This window comes from Scyliorhinus torazame, chromosome 16 (genome assembly GCF_047496885.1).
Source record: "Scyliorhinus torazame isolate Kashiwa2021f chromosome 16, sScyTor2.1, whole genome shotgun sequence".
NCBI lineage: Eukaryota > Metazoa > Chordata > Chondrichthyes > Carcharhiniformes > Scyliorhinidae > Scyliorhinus > Scyliorhinus torazame.
Window position 1 is genome coordinate 37,255,322 of NC_092722.1, and position 13,874 is coordinate 37,269,195.

At 46.3% G+C, this 13,874-nt stretch overlaps 1 protein-coding gene across 3 annotated transcripts in view; it reads left to right on the forward strand.

Annotated features, from left to right (window-relative positions):
• ano11 (anoctamin 11) overlaps positions 1 to 13,874 on the forward strand; it is a 130,898-nt gene that overhangs the window by 87,568 nt on the left and 29,456 nt on the right. For all 3 annotated transcript variants that reach the window (XM_072478286.1, XM_072478284.1, XM_072478285.1), the window contains exons 10-17: positions 737 to 833; positions 2,836 to 2,979; positions 5,327 to 5,464; positions 6,526 to 6,624; positions 7,929 to 8,031; positions 10,751 to 10,862; positions 11,680 to 11,734; positions 12,896 to 12,993. In XM_072478286.1, the coding sequence (XP_072334387.1) occupies positions 737 to 833; positions 2,836 to 2,979; positions 5,327 to 5,464; positions 6,526 to 6,624; positions 7,929 to 8,031; positions 10,751 to 10,862; positions 11,680 to 11,734; positions 12,896 to 12,993 (846 nt within the window). The remainder of the gene's footprint in view (positions 1 to 736; positions 834 to 2,835; positions 2,980 to 5,326; positions 5,465 to 6,525; positions 6,625 to 7,928; positions 8,032 to 10,750; positions 10,863 to 11,679; positions 11,735 to 12,895; positions 12,994 to 13,874) is intronic.

The following is a 13,874-nucleotide window of genomic DNA, read 5'->3' on the forward strand; positions in this document are numbered from 1 at the left end:
AATAAATGCCGGCCTAGCCAGTGACACCCACATCCCATAAATAAATAAGAAAAAGCTACCTCATTAAGTAAAGAGGATGCTACAATTTCCCTCAAAGCTCCTGGGGCGATGAATACCAGACCGGGACCCTGCTCCTGATCATTATCTGGCAATCCCAGGTGGGATTGTGTGCTTAAGTGTATACATATCAGGTGAGGCTAGGTTTTGAAATGGCTGAATGGGCACCCTGGTCAAGTAACCCACTCTCAGTATTTAATCTTGTGCGTGTCGATTGGTCATTTCAGTGAAGTGCCCAAGAGTGGCTGCTGTGGAAGTTGTACACCAGGTTGGTTCATTATCTCAGGAAAAGTTGCAAGAAAACTTTGTGGGGGAGAGAATCATATGGGGGAAAAGGGAAGGCACTCAGTCCATGTCACCAATTACTGTCCCTTGTTGATTAAGAACCGTGCAGAATATGCATGTGATGTGGCTGCCTCACGACGCTGAGGACCCGGGTTTGAAACTCGGCTCTGGGTTACTGTCCGTGTGCGGTTTGCACATTCTCCCCGTGTCTGTGTGGGTCTCATCCCCACAACCCAAAGATGTGCAGGCTAGGTGGATTGGCCACGCTAAATTGCCCCTTAATTGGAAAAAAATGAATTAGGTACTCTAAATTTATTTTTTAAAATGCAGGTAGTGTCAGAACGAGACTGTGCACTCAGACCTGTGGATTGATCATGTGTTTTGCTTCCTGCAGAGAAGAGATTTGTAACATCAGCAACCATTACCGCATGTGTCCTCTCTGTGACACCTGCGACACCTGGAATATTTCTGAGATCTGTTCCATAGCTAAAGTAAGTCTGCTAAAACTATGGTTACTATTTATATCCATTTGCCACCATCAGTAGGCAAAGTGGTTAGCACTGTTGCCTCACAGCGGCGGGGACCCGGGTTTAATTCCGACCTTGGGTGACTGTGCAGAGTTTGCACTTTCTCCCCGTGTCTGCGTGGGTTTCCTCCGGGTGCTCCGGTTTCCTCCCACAGTCCGAAGATGTGCAGGTGAGGTAGATTGGCCATGCTAAATTGACCCCTAGTGTCCAAAGATGTGTAGGTTATGGGGTTACAGGGATAAGGTAGTGGGCCTAGATTAGGGTGCTCTTACAGAGGGTCGGTGCAGACCCGACAAACCGAATGGCCTCCTTCTGCACTGTAGAAATCTATGATTCTATGGTTCTATTTGCATGGGTATGTTTATATACTGGTACATGTGGTTGTTCAATTACTTGCTTTTGTGCCATCATTAGTGTGGTGATGTGCATCAATGTAAATACATGTAGGCTAGCTAGACACTAGGGGGAGCACAAGAGACATCACACACACACACTCAACCAATAGATCAAGTAGATAGGACACAACCAATAGACATTCACGATACACAAGAAGGTGACACAACCACAGGAGGGCATTACACCAACACATATATAAAGGACACCACACACATGATCTGTCTCTTTCCAGTGGAAACAGTCAGTGAGTAGAGACACAGGGTTGATTCAATATTACACCCACCACGTGGAATGCAGCAGCTGGTTAGTCAGTCTGGGTAGTTATAGTAGGATTAGCAGTAGTGTCGAACCCGAGTAATAGAAGTGTAAATAGTTTAATAAACGTGTTGGAAGTTATCTCCTCGTCTGAACCTTCCTTTGTCAAGTGCACCACAAGGAAGCCGCTTATGTTACACCTACAACATAACAAATCAATTAGGTCAACTCCACACAGAGTCTTTTGGCTCCAACTTTCTTTGGTATTTCATTTTATTGTGTGCTGTCGGTCCCCGTGCTTTTTCTGTCTGTGTCCATGAAGCATCTGCATTGTAGAAATATCACAAAAGGCTAATTGTTGCCTGAGGACAGTCTGGTGATGAATAAATAGCAATCCACTTGCCCATGTAGGGACACAAATAGGCCATTTCACCCTTGAACATGTTCCATCATTCAGTGAGATCATCATTGATCTATGACCAAACTCCATATAAGTTCCACAGGACTACCCTATCTGTGAAACAGTACAGAATCCCTCTAACAACAGGAATGGACTCACTTGCTAGGTGGACATGCTGGTTGTTGCCTGCCACTGGAGTTCTCTCCCACTCCAAACAAAGGAAGAGAAGGGTGAGAAAGCGTGAACATGAAGGAGGTTTGTCTATCACTCATTACTGCCCTTTGTTTCATCAATGTAGATTGTGAACCCATTTACCTCAGCTACTTCCTGTGACACTGAGTTCCACATTCTAACCACTCTCTGGGTGAAGAGGTTTCTCCCGAATTTCCAATGGACTTGATTAGTGACCATCTTGCATTTAAAACCCTGGATTACCCCACACGTGTACACAATCTGTAATTTTAAAGACCTCTATTATATCGTCCCTCAGCCTTCTCTTTTCTCGAGAAACATGCCCCAGCCTCTTCACTTTCCTGATAGTTATATCTTCAGTATTGGTCAATCTAACAGAGTTCAGTTATTTATTTATTTTTAATTTCGAGTACCCAATTCATTTTTCCAATTAAGGGGCAGTTTAGCGTGTTCAATCCCCCTACCCTGCACATCTTTGGGTTGTGGGAGCGGAACCCACGCAAACACGGGGAGAATGTGCAAACACCACACGGACAGTGACCCAGAGCCGGGATCGAACCTGGGACCTCGGCGCCGTGAGACTGCAGTGCTAACCCACTGCGCCACCGTGCTGCCCTTAGAGTTCAGTTATAACCATAAGATCCATTTCTTAAAGATTTGCGCTCTTAATGAGAAATAGGGTAACCCTGTCTTTTGTTGTCTCATCACTTCTGATCCCTGCAGCTGGGTTACCTCTTTGACCATTCTGGCACTGTCTTCTTCAGCATCTTCATGTCTTTCTGGGCAGTAACCTTTCTGGAGTACTGGAAGCGGAAGAATGCCACTCTGGCACATCACTGGGATTGCATAAACTTTGAGGAAGAGGAGGTGAGGCTAAAAATGTTTTAAAAGATATATCCATTGATTCAGCCTGTAAGTCCAGTCCAGTTCAGTCCTGTTTTGTTTAGGTCGAAGATCCTTGAAATCTTAATTGTCCTTTAAATCTTCAAATCATGTAGAATTTCAACATATATGCTAATAGTAAAATCTCAGGTAATTATTCATATCTTTTGAGATGATTTGAATGATGTGGAGCCAACATGAAAATCACCCCAGTGGAAGAAAGGTGCAGTAGGCTTGTGGATGGGTGTTTGGACAGCCACCGTGTTCCTGAGCGCTAGCTTATTCAAAGTAAAAGCACTCTAAGTAAGATTAAAAACATTTTGCAAAGTCATAATAACCGGAAGTGGAGGCTGACAATATTGTGCGAGTGAAATATTTTACTTTTCGACAGCTAAAGACAACTGGTGTATTCTGGGGCAGCGTACTGACTCCACTTTACACTAAGCCTTGCATCCAGGAGATAATAGTTGGGACTTTCCACTCCCGACTGTGTCGGGAGGATTCAATGGTATGGGCAGCACGGTAGCATAGTGGTTAGCACAATTGCTTCACAGCTCCAGGGTCCCAGGTTCGATTGCTGGCTTGGGTCACTGTCTGTGCGGAATCTGCACGTTCTCCCCGTGGGCGGGATTCTCCCCTACCCGGCGGGGCGGGGGGTTCCAGCGTAATGGAGTGGCGGGAACCACTCCGGCGTCGGGCCGCCCCAAAGGTGCGGAATTCTCCGCACTGTTAGGGGCCAAGCCCTCACCTTGAGGGGCTAAGCCCGCGCCGGAGTGGTTTCCACTCCGCCGGCTGGCGGGAAAAGCCTTTGGCGCCACGCCAGCCGGCGGTGGAAGGTCTTCGCCAGGCGACGCATGCGCGGGAGTGTCAGTGGCCGCTCACGGCATCCACGCGCATGCGGAGGGGAGGGGGTCTCTTCCACCTCCACCATAGTGAAGACCATGATGAAGGCGGAAGAAAAAGAGTGCCCCCGCAGCAGAGGCCCGCCCGCGCATCAGTGGACCCTGATCGCAGGCCAGGCCACCGTGGGGGCATCCCCCGAGGCCAGATCGCCCTGCGCTCCCTCCCCCTCCAGGACCCCGGAGCCTGCCTGCGCCGCCTTCTCCCGCCGTTCAAAAGGAGGTTTAATCCACGCCGGCGGGTGAGGGTTGACAGCGGCGGGACTTTGGCCCATCGCGGGCCGGAGAATCGCCGGGGGTGGGCCCGCCGACCGGCGCGATTCCCGCCGACCAGCGCAGCGCGATTCCCGCCCCCGCCGAAGCTCTGGTGGCGGAGAATTCGGGACACGGCGGGCGTGTCGGAGAATCGCGCCCCGTGTGAACGTGGGTTTCCTCCGGGTGCTCCGGTTTCCTCCCACAGTCCAAAGATGTGCAGGTTAGGTGGATTGGCCATGATAAATTGCCGTTAGTGTCCAAAATTGCCCTTAGTGTTGGGTGGGATTACTGGGTTATGGGGATAGGGTGGAGGTGTGGGCTTGGGTAGTGTGCTCTATCCAAGAGCCGGTGCAGACTCGATGGGCCGAATGGCCTCCTTCTGTACTGTAACTTCTATGATTGTATGATAATAGCGGGAATGCAACATCGGGAACATAATTTGAATATATGAACACATAATTCTCAGATCCCTACCCCTGAATCAGAGGCTGCCCCACTGGCGATATGTTGTGTGACCCACCCCTGGAAGTTTTGTTTTCAAAGTCTCAGACTAAACAATGGAGAAAGCCTCCATTGTTCGCAGCGGCTTCAACGCCGCTTTTCCGCCCGACACTGGCTTTTGCCAATTTCTGGGAAAATCTCGCCGCATGATCCAACCAAACCTCTCCAAGTGCAATAAACATGATCCATAGAGAAGCACTTGGAACCCTTCGGTGAACCAAATGGGAGGGGCTAAATGGCACCAAGAGGGCAATGAAGACAAAATGACATCATTTATGATTTTTGCCAATTTACAATATACCTTGTAAGGAGAGGAAATGATTCAGCCAGATCCAGAAGCTATTTTGAGTGATCAGGAGTGAATTTGAATGTGTGACTGCCTCCGCTAGTGCTTCCAAAGTAGGAAAGAAGAGATGTCACACACAGGAGGTACATGCCTTTGTTTAGTTATTGCTTGGCTGTGTTCTATTTGCTGGCAATGGTTTTGCTATCAAATGTCAAGCTTTGGACCACTGTTAACATTCACTGATTTCTTACACCATTATTTTCAATGCTTGTATGCAGTAATGGCACTGGGTATTAACAACAGGGTGAAATGAAGGGTGATGACACCAGACCTCAGGGAGTCATGGCCAGCTACTCCGATCTACTTTATAACAGCAGCTCTTTTCCTGCAGGAGCGACCAAGACCTGAGTTTGCAGCAATGGCTCCAATGATGGAACACAATCCAGTAACTGGGGTCAAGGAGCCGTATTTCCCAGAGAAAGACCGTCTGTCCCGAATCATCACTGGATCGATGGTTATTATAATTATGGTGAGGGGGGCAGATTTATTAGAAAGAATGAACCTTTAAGTGCTTCTATCTGTTCGATACTGGGTTCCAGACTCAGACTCGTGGGCATTGGCTCACCAAGAATTAAGGACTTTCATTTCTGACAACAATCCTTCTTCAATTGCTGGTGGAAGCCTGCTCAGAAACTCATGAAAATATGGACAGGCCTAGCAAGCAAGCAAGCAGGGAAATAGTGGCTGCCTTCCTGTCTGCCGCACATATTTCTGTTGTCGTACTATAGAGGTGGATTCTCCCAGAACTGCTGGCAACAGAGCCACCTCACTTAACCCAAGCTGGGAGTGGCATCAGCATTGGTATGAGAAGTAAATGCCTTAACTTACACCACAGCGTATGAATAATACCATCCTTGGAATGTTAAAATGGAAGGTGGCGCTTATGTAAATAAATATAGGGAAGGGTTTGAATTACTTCTCTTCCATTTTCTTTTGCCACAAATCCACTACAATTCTGCACATGCTCTTGACAATTGAGTCACAATAGTTCCTGATCCCCAACACACAGTGTCCGATGCAAAGATGAGTGATTTGACCTCTTCGGTGCTCATTCAGACTAAGACAGTGCTGGGCGTAGGAAAGTTTTCATCTTGCGTCTCCATTATTGGGAAAGAACACTCTTGGTTTAAGGGAGGCATCATGTGTTCTGCTTGTTTATTGGGGATGCTGCAGGGTATTGGTTTGTGTTGGATTAAGGAGAGTGATGGGACGTTTGGTTAAATGGGACGTGTTGGAGGTTTGTTGGGCTTTGGTGGTTAATTGGTCTCATATTTCATGCTTCTAATAATTTTGAGGAAACACTAATGGTTATTTATGTTCCCTCCTTCAATCCTCCCTTTTTGGCGTTTCATATATCCCCTCCACTCTCTTTTCTCATTCACTTTCTCATTCTTCTACCTGCCTTTCCCATTTCCTTGATCTTCCATTTCTTATTCCTTTTATCTTACTGTAATTGTCCTCTCTGCCTATCCCCTGATTCTGCCCGTGATCATGACTCTTTCCATTTCACATATTTCCTGCTGGGCCCAGCTGTGCGTTGTGATGATTTTCCTGGTGACGGTGATCATGTATCGTGGGATTATCAGTGTGATGATGTACCACACAGGCAACACTATTCTAATGACTCAGGTAAGAGAAGGATAACCCACCCTGAGTGTTAGCTGCTGTGCGTTGTTCAAAACAATTAGAACCAATACGGCGTGTGCAAGTACCCACGTGCATTAAGCTCCCCTGCAGGAGCATTATTCTGCATGCAACTGTATTGCACCTGACTGAGAGTGTGTGATGGGACAGTGTAGAAGGAGCTTTACTTTGCATCTAACACATACTATACCGTACCATGTTGTGCTTGGTGAAGCAGTGCAGAGGGAGCACAATTGTGCATTTAATCCATGCTGTTTACCGCGGAGTAAATGACCAAGGCCGACACTTGGTGTTTGAAATGGAAGGTGCTGCATTTATCTGCACTTGCAGTATCAAAAACTTGCACTTAATGTTGCACCTTTCAGGTGAACAATGCTGCATAAGTAAGCATAGTGACAACAGTGGTAGAATTACGAGACTGGAGATTTTGGAGGGATGATTGATGAAATGGATTTTGATGAGGTTTTTAAAATGCGGCAAGAGATTAAAAACGGACTTGGGAGGGGGGTCGAAGAATGCAAAGAGAATCTGGCAAAGAGAAGGAAGAAGCACAGAGGCCGGAGTCTGAGGCACAGTGTTCAATGAGGAAACATGGCTGGAGCAGATTGCAGGGATAAAATGAGGTTGGGGGTGGGCTATGAAGGCTTTTTGTCGATGAATAAAAGGGTTGTAAATTGAACAGTTTGAGGCAAAGATAGTGTGTACCATTTGAATGAGAAAACTTTAAGGGCAAGCCATCTGTGGTAGTAGATTGGACAATGGAAATGCCCCTGCCTTTGGGTAAAACACATGGCCTCGAGATTAAACATGCAGATCTGCAGTGGAGAACTGGTGGAAGATTAGTCTCTTGAGGTTGAATGGTCATTAAGTTTTGCTTACGTTTGTAACCTATTTTCATGTGTCAACTGCTCTGTAATCTGGTTCACTCTTGCTAATAATAAATGTCACTTCTGACATTTTTCCACTGATGGCAACTCTCGATTCATGATATCCAGATTTCATCTCCAGGCAGAAGATCCTGAAACTTATTAAATCTTTGGTGCAAGGTGGGGCTCCTTCGAATATTGCAGCTGCAAGTATGTGCTGGTTAGCTCACCAGGACAGCCCCTCGCACACGGAAGTCAGATCCAATTTTCTCTCCTCTCCCAAAGTGCGAACTGTTTTTGGGCAACAATTCCACAGGTGGAGGCAGCCCTCTGGTTCCTCATCCACTTGTCTATTCTTCATGTATGGTTGTTACGTTGCATATATTGAGGTTGTACTTCGTGTGTTACTTTAATCCCTAACAGGCTGGAAACATTGCAAACATCAGTAGCTCCATGGTAAACCTTATACTCATCCTGCTGATGGGCCAGGTCTATACTTCACTGGCAGAACAACTCACCAGATGGGGTAAGGAAACTATCTCAAGCCATTAATACAGTGAATTCAAAATCAGACCCTATTGAGTTTAAATATGTCAATGACGCTACCCCTTTCAGTTGGCTCTTAAGGCACAAGTCAGATTAAACTCAGTTACATGCGTTTAACCCCTTTATCCATTATAGATCCCGATTGACACCATGCTGACAATTACATTCTAGATTGTAACTGTGGTATGGTGTAGGATACTGTTCAGATCTTGTAAAGATTTCATAACCTTAAGTAGGCTAGCTGTATGTATTTGTTAACTATAAAAGCTTTGGACCTATATGCAGTGTAGGGTTCACGCTACGAGCTGTCTCCATGCTTGCATGTGCACACAGCTCTGTCCAACACTCGTTACAGACGCCTGATCAGCTCTCAGCAGTGGCTAAGATACTGGACCAGGGCCGCAACGGTTTTTAAGTTTTAATGCGCTGCGGAAAGATCGATTCGTTCCAGGAGTGATAACAGAAAAAATAGGGCGTGGTTATTTTCGAAACAAACTTTATTAAAACAAAAGGAAAAACAATATTTAAACTTTTAAATTTCAACCTTAACAATAACAGATTACATGTCGTTTTGTTAATCCTAGCACACGAGTTCTGATTAAATAGCACATCAAATGAAAATGCAGCTCTCATTCCACTTGCACAGGCAGGCAAAGATGATGCTTGCATTTACGAAGCAATATTTTTTCTGTAAGTGAAGTTCTTTCAGAACCCTTTTCAGAAGCCTTTCCCTGGGACAGCTTTCCACGACCTCTCTCTGTGGCGTTCAGATTATTCTCCCCACCTGTTCAAACAGGATTCTTCCTCTCTCTCTCTGAGCTCCACCCTGCCCCTCAAACAAAGGTTCTCTGCTGGGATATCCAGACTTGAACCCATTATCGTTATCTTGGCTGTCTGATTTCCCATTCCCGTTTATACAAAAGAACAAAGCCATGCTATTGATGTGCAACTAACCTCCCATTACGGACAAAATATTAGACCCTGTAATGGGCTAATTGCTGGTCAAACAAGAGTGCCCCGAAGGACAATGATTCTTGAGTGGATCATTCTGGCTGAACAGGGACATCCTATGTATTCCCATGAAGGAGTTTAAGTCTGAATGGGACAATGTAACTCAGGCCAGATGTGGGCGTATCCCTCTGACTGCATGCTAGCAGTTTTTCCCTTAATCTATTTACCTCTACATTGCCTACTACTTCTTCAATACCATTTCTGGACCCAAGTTGCTAATATCTCCATCTCGTAACACACTAGATGGACACTTAAAAGCGGGCCATGTGTTCTCTTACACCATTGTGTAGGCAGTACAGCATTCCTGTACTCAATCCCACGTTAGCTCTACATGTGCCAGACTTATACTACAGTGACCAGTTCCGATTGGGCAGATCATTAATTACAAATGCTGTACTATGAGAAATACGACCCTGATCTTTGAGAAACCTCAAGGAGGAACTGGTGGAATCAAGATCGAAAAGGGCAATGAACAATTGAATTTGCACAAGTGTCAAATGTACAACATCAGTATGTTTGCACAGGGCCAGGTTACAGAATCATAGAATCATGGAATTTACAGTGTAGAAGGAGGCCATTCGGCCCATCGAGTCTGCACCAGCCCTTGGAAAGAGCACTCAACTTGAGCCCACATCTTCATCTGTACACAACCTAACCTTTTGGATATGAGGGAGCAACGTAGCATGGCTAATCCACCTAACTTGCACATCTTTGGACTGTGGGAGGAAACCGAAGCACCCGGAGGAAACCCACGCACACACGGGGAGAACGTGCAGATTCCACTTCCACACAGGCAGTCACCTGAGGCTGGAATTGAACCCGGAACCCTGGAGCTGTGAGGCAGAAGTTTGTTCATTTTTTTTGTCATCTTCTTCAGCATTGACTCCCTCCACCACTGGCGCACAGTAGCAACAGTGTTTATGATCTACACTACCATCTCTTACCAAGGCTTCTTTAACAACATCTCCCAAACTTGCAACCTTTATCACTTGGAAGGACATGGGCAGCAGATTCATCACTACTTAACCGATAATTTGTCTTAACAGCCAGATGTCTGCATTTAATTCAACAGAGAATTGATAAGCAGCCGTCCTTCACTCTGCTTCTCTGTGCAAAAGGCATGGTGGCACAGTGGTTAGCACTGCTGCCTCACAGCACCAGGGACCCAAGTTCGATTCTGACCTGTGTGTGGAGCTTGCACGGCCTCCCCGTGTCTGCGTGGGTTTCCTCCGGGTGCTCCGGTTTCCTCCCACAGTCCAAAAATGTTCAGGTTAGGTGGATTGGCCACGCTAAATTACCCCTTAGGGTGGGGTTGCAGGAACAGGGTGGGGGTTGGGCCGAGGGTAAGGTGGTCTTCCCAAAGTTCAGTGTAGACTCGATGGGCCGAACGGCCTCCTTCAGCACTGTAGCGATTCTATGATTTTATGTTCACCATCACTGTTCCTTCACTGTCACAAAATCCTGGAAACTCCGACCGAACGGTGCTGTGGGTGTACCTTCGCTACACGAGTGTCGCAGTCCCGGAAGGAAGATGATTCACCGCCACCTTCCCAAGGGCATGTAGGGGTGGGCAATAAACACTGGCCTTACCAGGGATGTCCACATCCCATGCACAAATAAGAAAATGCTCACATGTTCATCCATGCGCCCAGGTTACATATTGATACTTGCTTTTCTGTCTTTTTCAGAGATGCACCGCACACAGACACAGTTTGATGATGCTTTCACATTTAAAGTGTTTGTGTTCCAGTTTGTGAACTTTTATTCCTCTCCATTCTACGTGGCATTTGTCAAAGGCAGGTGAGTCAAAAATGTAAATAAATAGTTTAGGGTTCAAATAAGAAGGTATTTATCCTTGGAGATAATCACTGGCTCTTTTCCAGAGCATGCCACTATATTGAAACTGAAAATGAGTAAGTGCCAGAATAGAAAGACGTATTTAATATGGATTTGGATATACGTGTCAGTATCTGAAAGATTGGCCTCCAGTGGTGGTGGGGTGGGGGTGGGGGGGGTTAAGTATATTAAAATTTATTTAAATTAGGCCCCGCCCCACCTGAGGGTGAACCTCGTTACGTCATCAGTGCGAGGCGTGGAAAATCTAAAAATCTCACCGGCGGGAATCGTGTTTTCCGATTCTCCCGGGATTCTCTGCCCGTGTCTCCGATCTCACTGACGACCAACAAAATCACCCCCTGTTAACTCTGTCTGTCTCCACAGATGCTTCCAGATCTGCTGAGCAGTTTCTGTTTTTTACTTCAATTATTTCAAAACACTCCTGGCCAGTCTCCCAACGATCCGCCCTCCTTCAGCTCATATACAACTTGGCTGCCCATATCACCCTGAGTCCGGTCCACATAGCATTGCTGTCTTTTCTGGCATACAGTAGTACCTCGTCCCCCAAACCTCTACTTTAAAATCATCGTCCTTATGTTTAAATCACTCCATGGGTTCACTCCTTCCTATCCTTGTCACCTTCCCCACCTTTACTTTTACCTGATTATATCTCTGGGGAAACGCCTCAGAATCTTTCTGAAATAAAAGCGCTATGTAAATGGAAGATGTGACCGAATGCTGAATATCTCTTTTGAAGATTTTCTTGTTTGCTTCTCCTAAGGTTTGTGGGTTACCCGGGACATTATGGAAAGCTGTTTGGGATGAGGAATGAGGATGTAAGTACCAGACCATCGGGCTAGGACCATTTAGTTTCCCCTAATTCCCTCCTCCTTTCCTGAGCACGTGACTGTGTTCCATGTAGAGAGGGAGGCACACATACTCGCATTCCAGGGCCACACCTTTGAGACTCTTTCCTATTCCTCGATGTTAGGGGATCAACTCAGTGGCCCATATACTGGCATGAAGAGCCCGTCCTGTTTCTCTCACTGATGCACCATCACACGTGACACGTTTATCTGTCTTTTCTTTTTCAAAGAGAAAAATTCCTGCATTTTCAGCTTTTAATCTTTTCATTTTTTCCCCCTCTTGCATTTTGTAGATGGGACTAGTTTGAAAGTGTAAAGGGGGGTAGGCAAGGCCTATCTCCCTATAGCATACTTGATCCCTTGACGTTGAGAACAACAGCACGGTAGCACAAGTGGATAGCATTGTGGCTTCAAAGGTTCGATTCCCTGCTGGGTCACTGTCTGTGTGGAGTCTGTACGTTCTCCCCCTGTCTGCATGGGTTTCCTCCGGGTGCTCCGGTTTCCACCTAACCTGCACATCTTTGGACTGTGTTCCGGTTTCCTCCCACAGTCCAAAGATGAGCAGGTTAGGTGGATTGGCCATGATAAATTGCCCTTAGTAACCAAAAAGGTTAGGACGGGTTATTGGGTTACGGAGATAGGGTAGAAGTGAGGGCTTAGGTGGGTCGGTGTAGACTCGATGGGCCAAATGGCCTCCTTCTGCATTGTATGTTCTATGTTCAACAGGGAGAAACGATACACGATGAATGCATCTCAAACAGCCGGGAGAAGATGCTTGAAGCAATCAGAAAGTAATGCGAGTTGGTGGGGGTGGGGAACAGCTTTCACCAGATCATTGAATGAGATTTGTATCTATCCCAGAGCACTGATTGCCAGGTTCAAGCATGGCCCTCTCTCTTTATCCAGGTAGCGAAGCTTCCAGACAATGTTGCTTTTTATTCTCGCTTGTTAGTTATTGAGAAATCAATTGTGGAGTTGGCCGGTTATTATTTTGCCTGTTTCGGTTGCTTCATACTCCTGCTCCTCGCTGCTCTCTCTCTCTCTCTCTTCTAACTGTCCTGCTGTAATATTCCACCCTGACAGAGACTGCAGTGTGTGTGTGAATTGACTTGTCCTGTTTGATTCTGGCAGTGTGGCTCAGGAGGATGCCTGATTGAACTCGCTCAGCAGCTTTTCATCATCATGGTGGGAAAACAGATCATCGGCAACATTGAGGAGTTTGTCATTCCGTGAGTAGAGATCGCCAGCTCCTTATCATACTCGACATCAGACCAGGACTAACTGAGAGGGCATTGGGGAATTCTGCATCCTGCGGACTGTCAGACAAGTTACCTCTGCAGTGTTACCCAATGCAGAAAGGAAAAATTAGTCACAGTAACATGGGTGGATGAGTAGATTTGGAAAAGTTTGAAATTCAGTTGAAACAAAACTGGGGTTTTGAAAGTCCAGGAGAGAGAAGAGTTTCAAACTTTGCTTTTAAAAACAATGTTTTTATTAAAAGCTTTTTCAACAGCACAAAAAATACAACAATATAATAAAGAATAAAATCAGCAATCAACACATCCAATTCTCCCCCCTTTATAAACTAAAACAAAACCCCCTTAACAACTGGCGGTGGCTAATTCCTTGAAAAAGGAAATGAATGGCAGCCATCTTAGGTAGAACCCTACTACGACCCCAAGGTGTACTTGACCTCCAAATATAAAGATTCCATGAAGTCACTCAACCAAGGTGTCCTCCACCCAAGCAGAACTCCCTTCCGAGCTATCAACGAACCGAAGGCGAGAACATCCGTCTTCGCCCCCGTCTTCAACGCCGACGAGTCCGAGACCCCGAAAATGGCCACCAGCGGACATGGCTCCAGCCCGGCATTCAGAATTGCTGACACGGCGCTAAAGAAGGAGACCCAAAAGCTCAGCAATTGGGGACATGACCAGAACATGTACGTATGATTATCCAGCCCCCAAGAACACCTCTCAAACCTGCCATCTACACCCGGAAAAAAAACACTCACCCCGCCTTGGTCAGATGAGCTCTGTGCACCACCTTGAACTGGATCAGACTAAGACGAGCACAGGAGGACGTGAAGTTGACCCTACGAATAACCTCG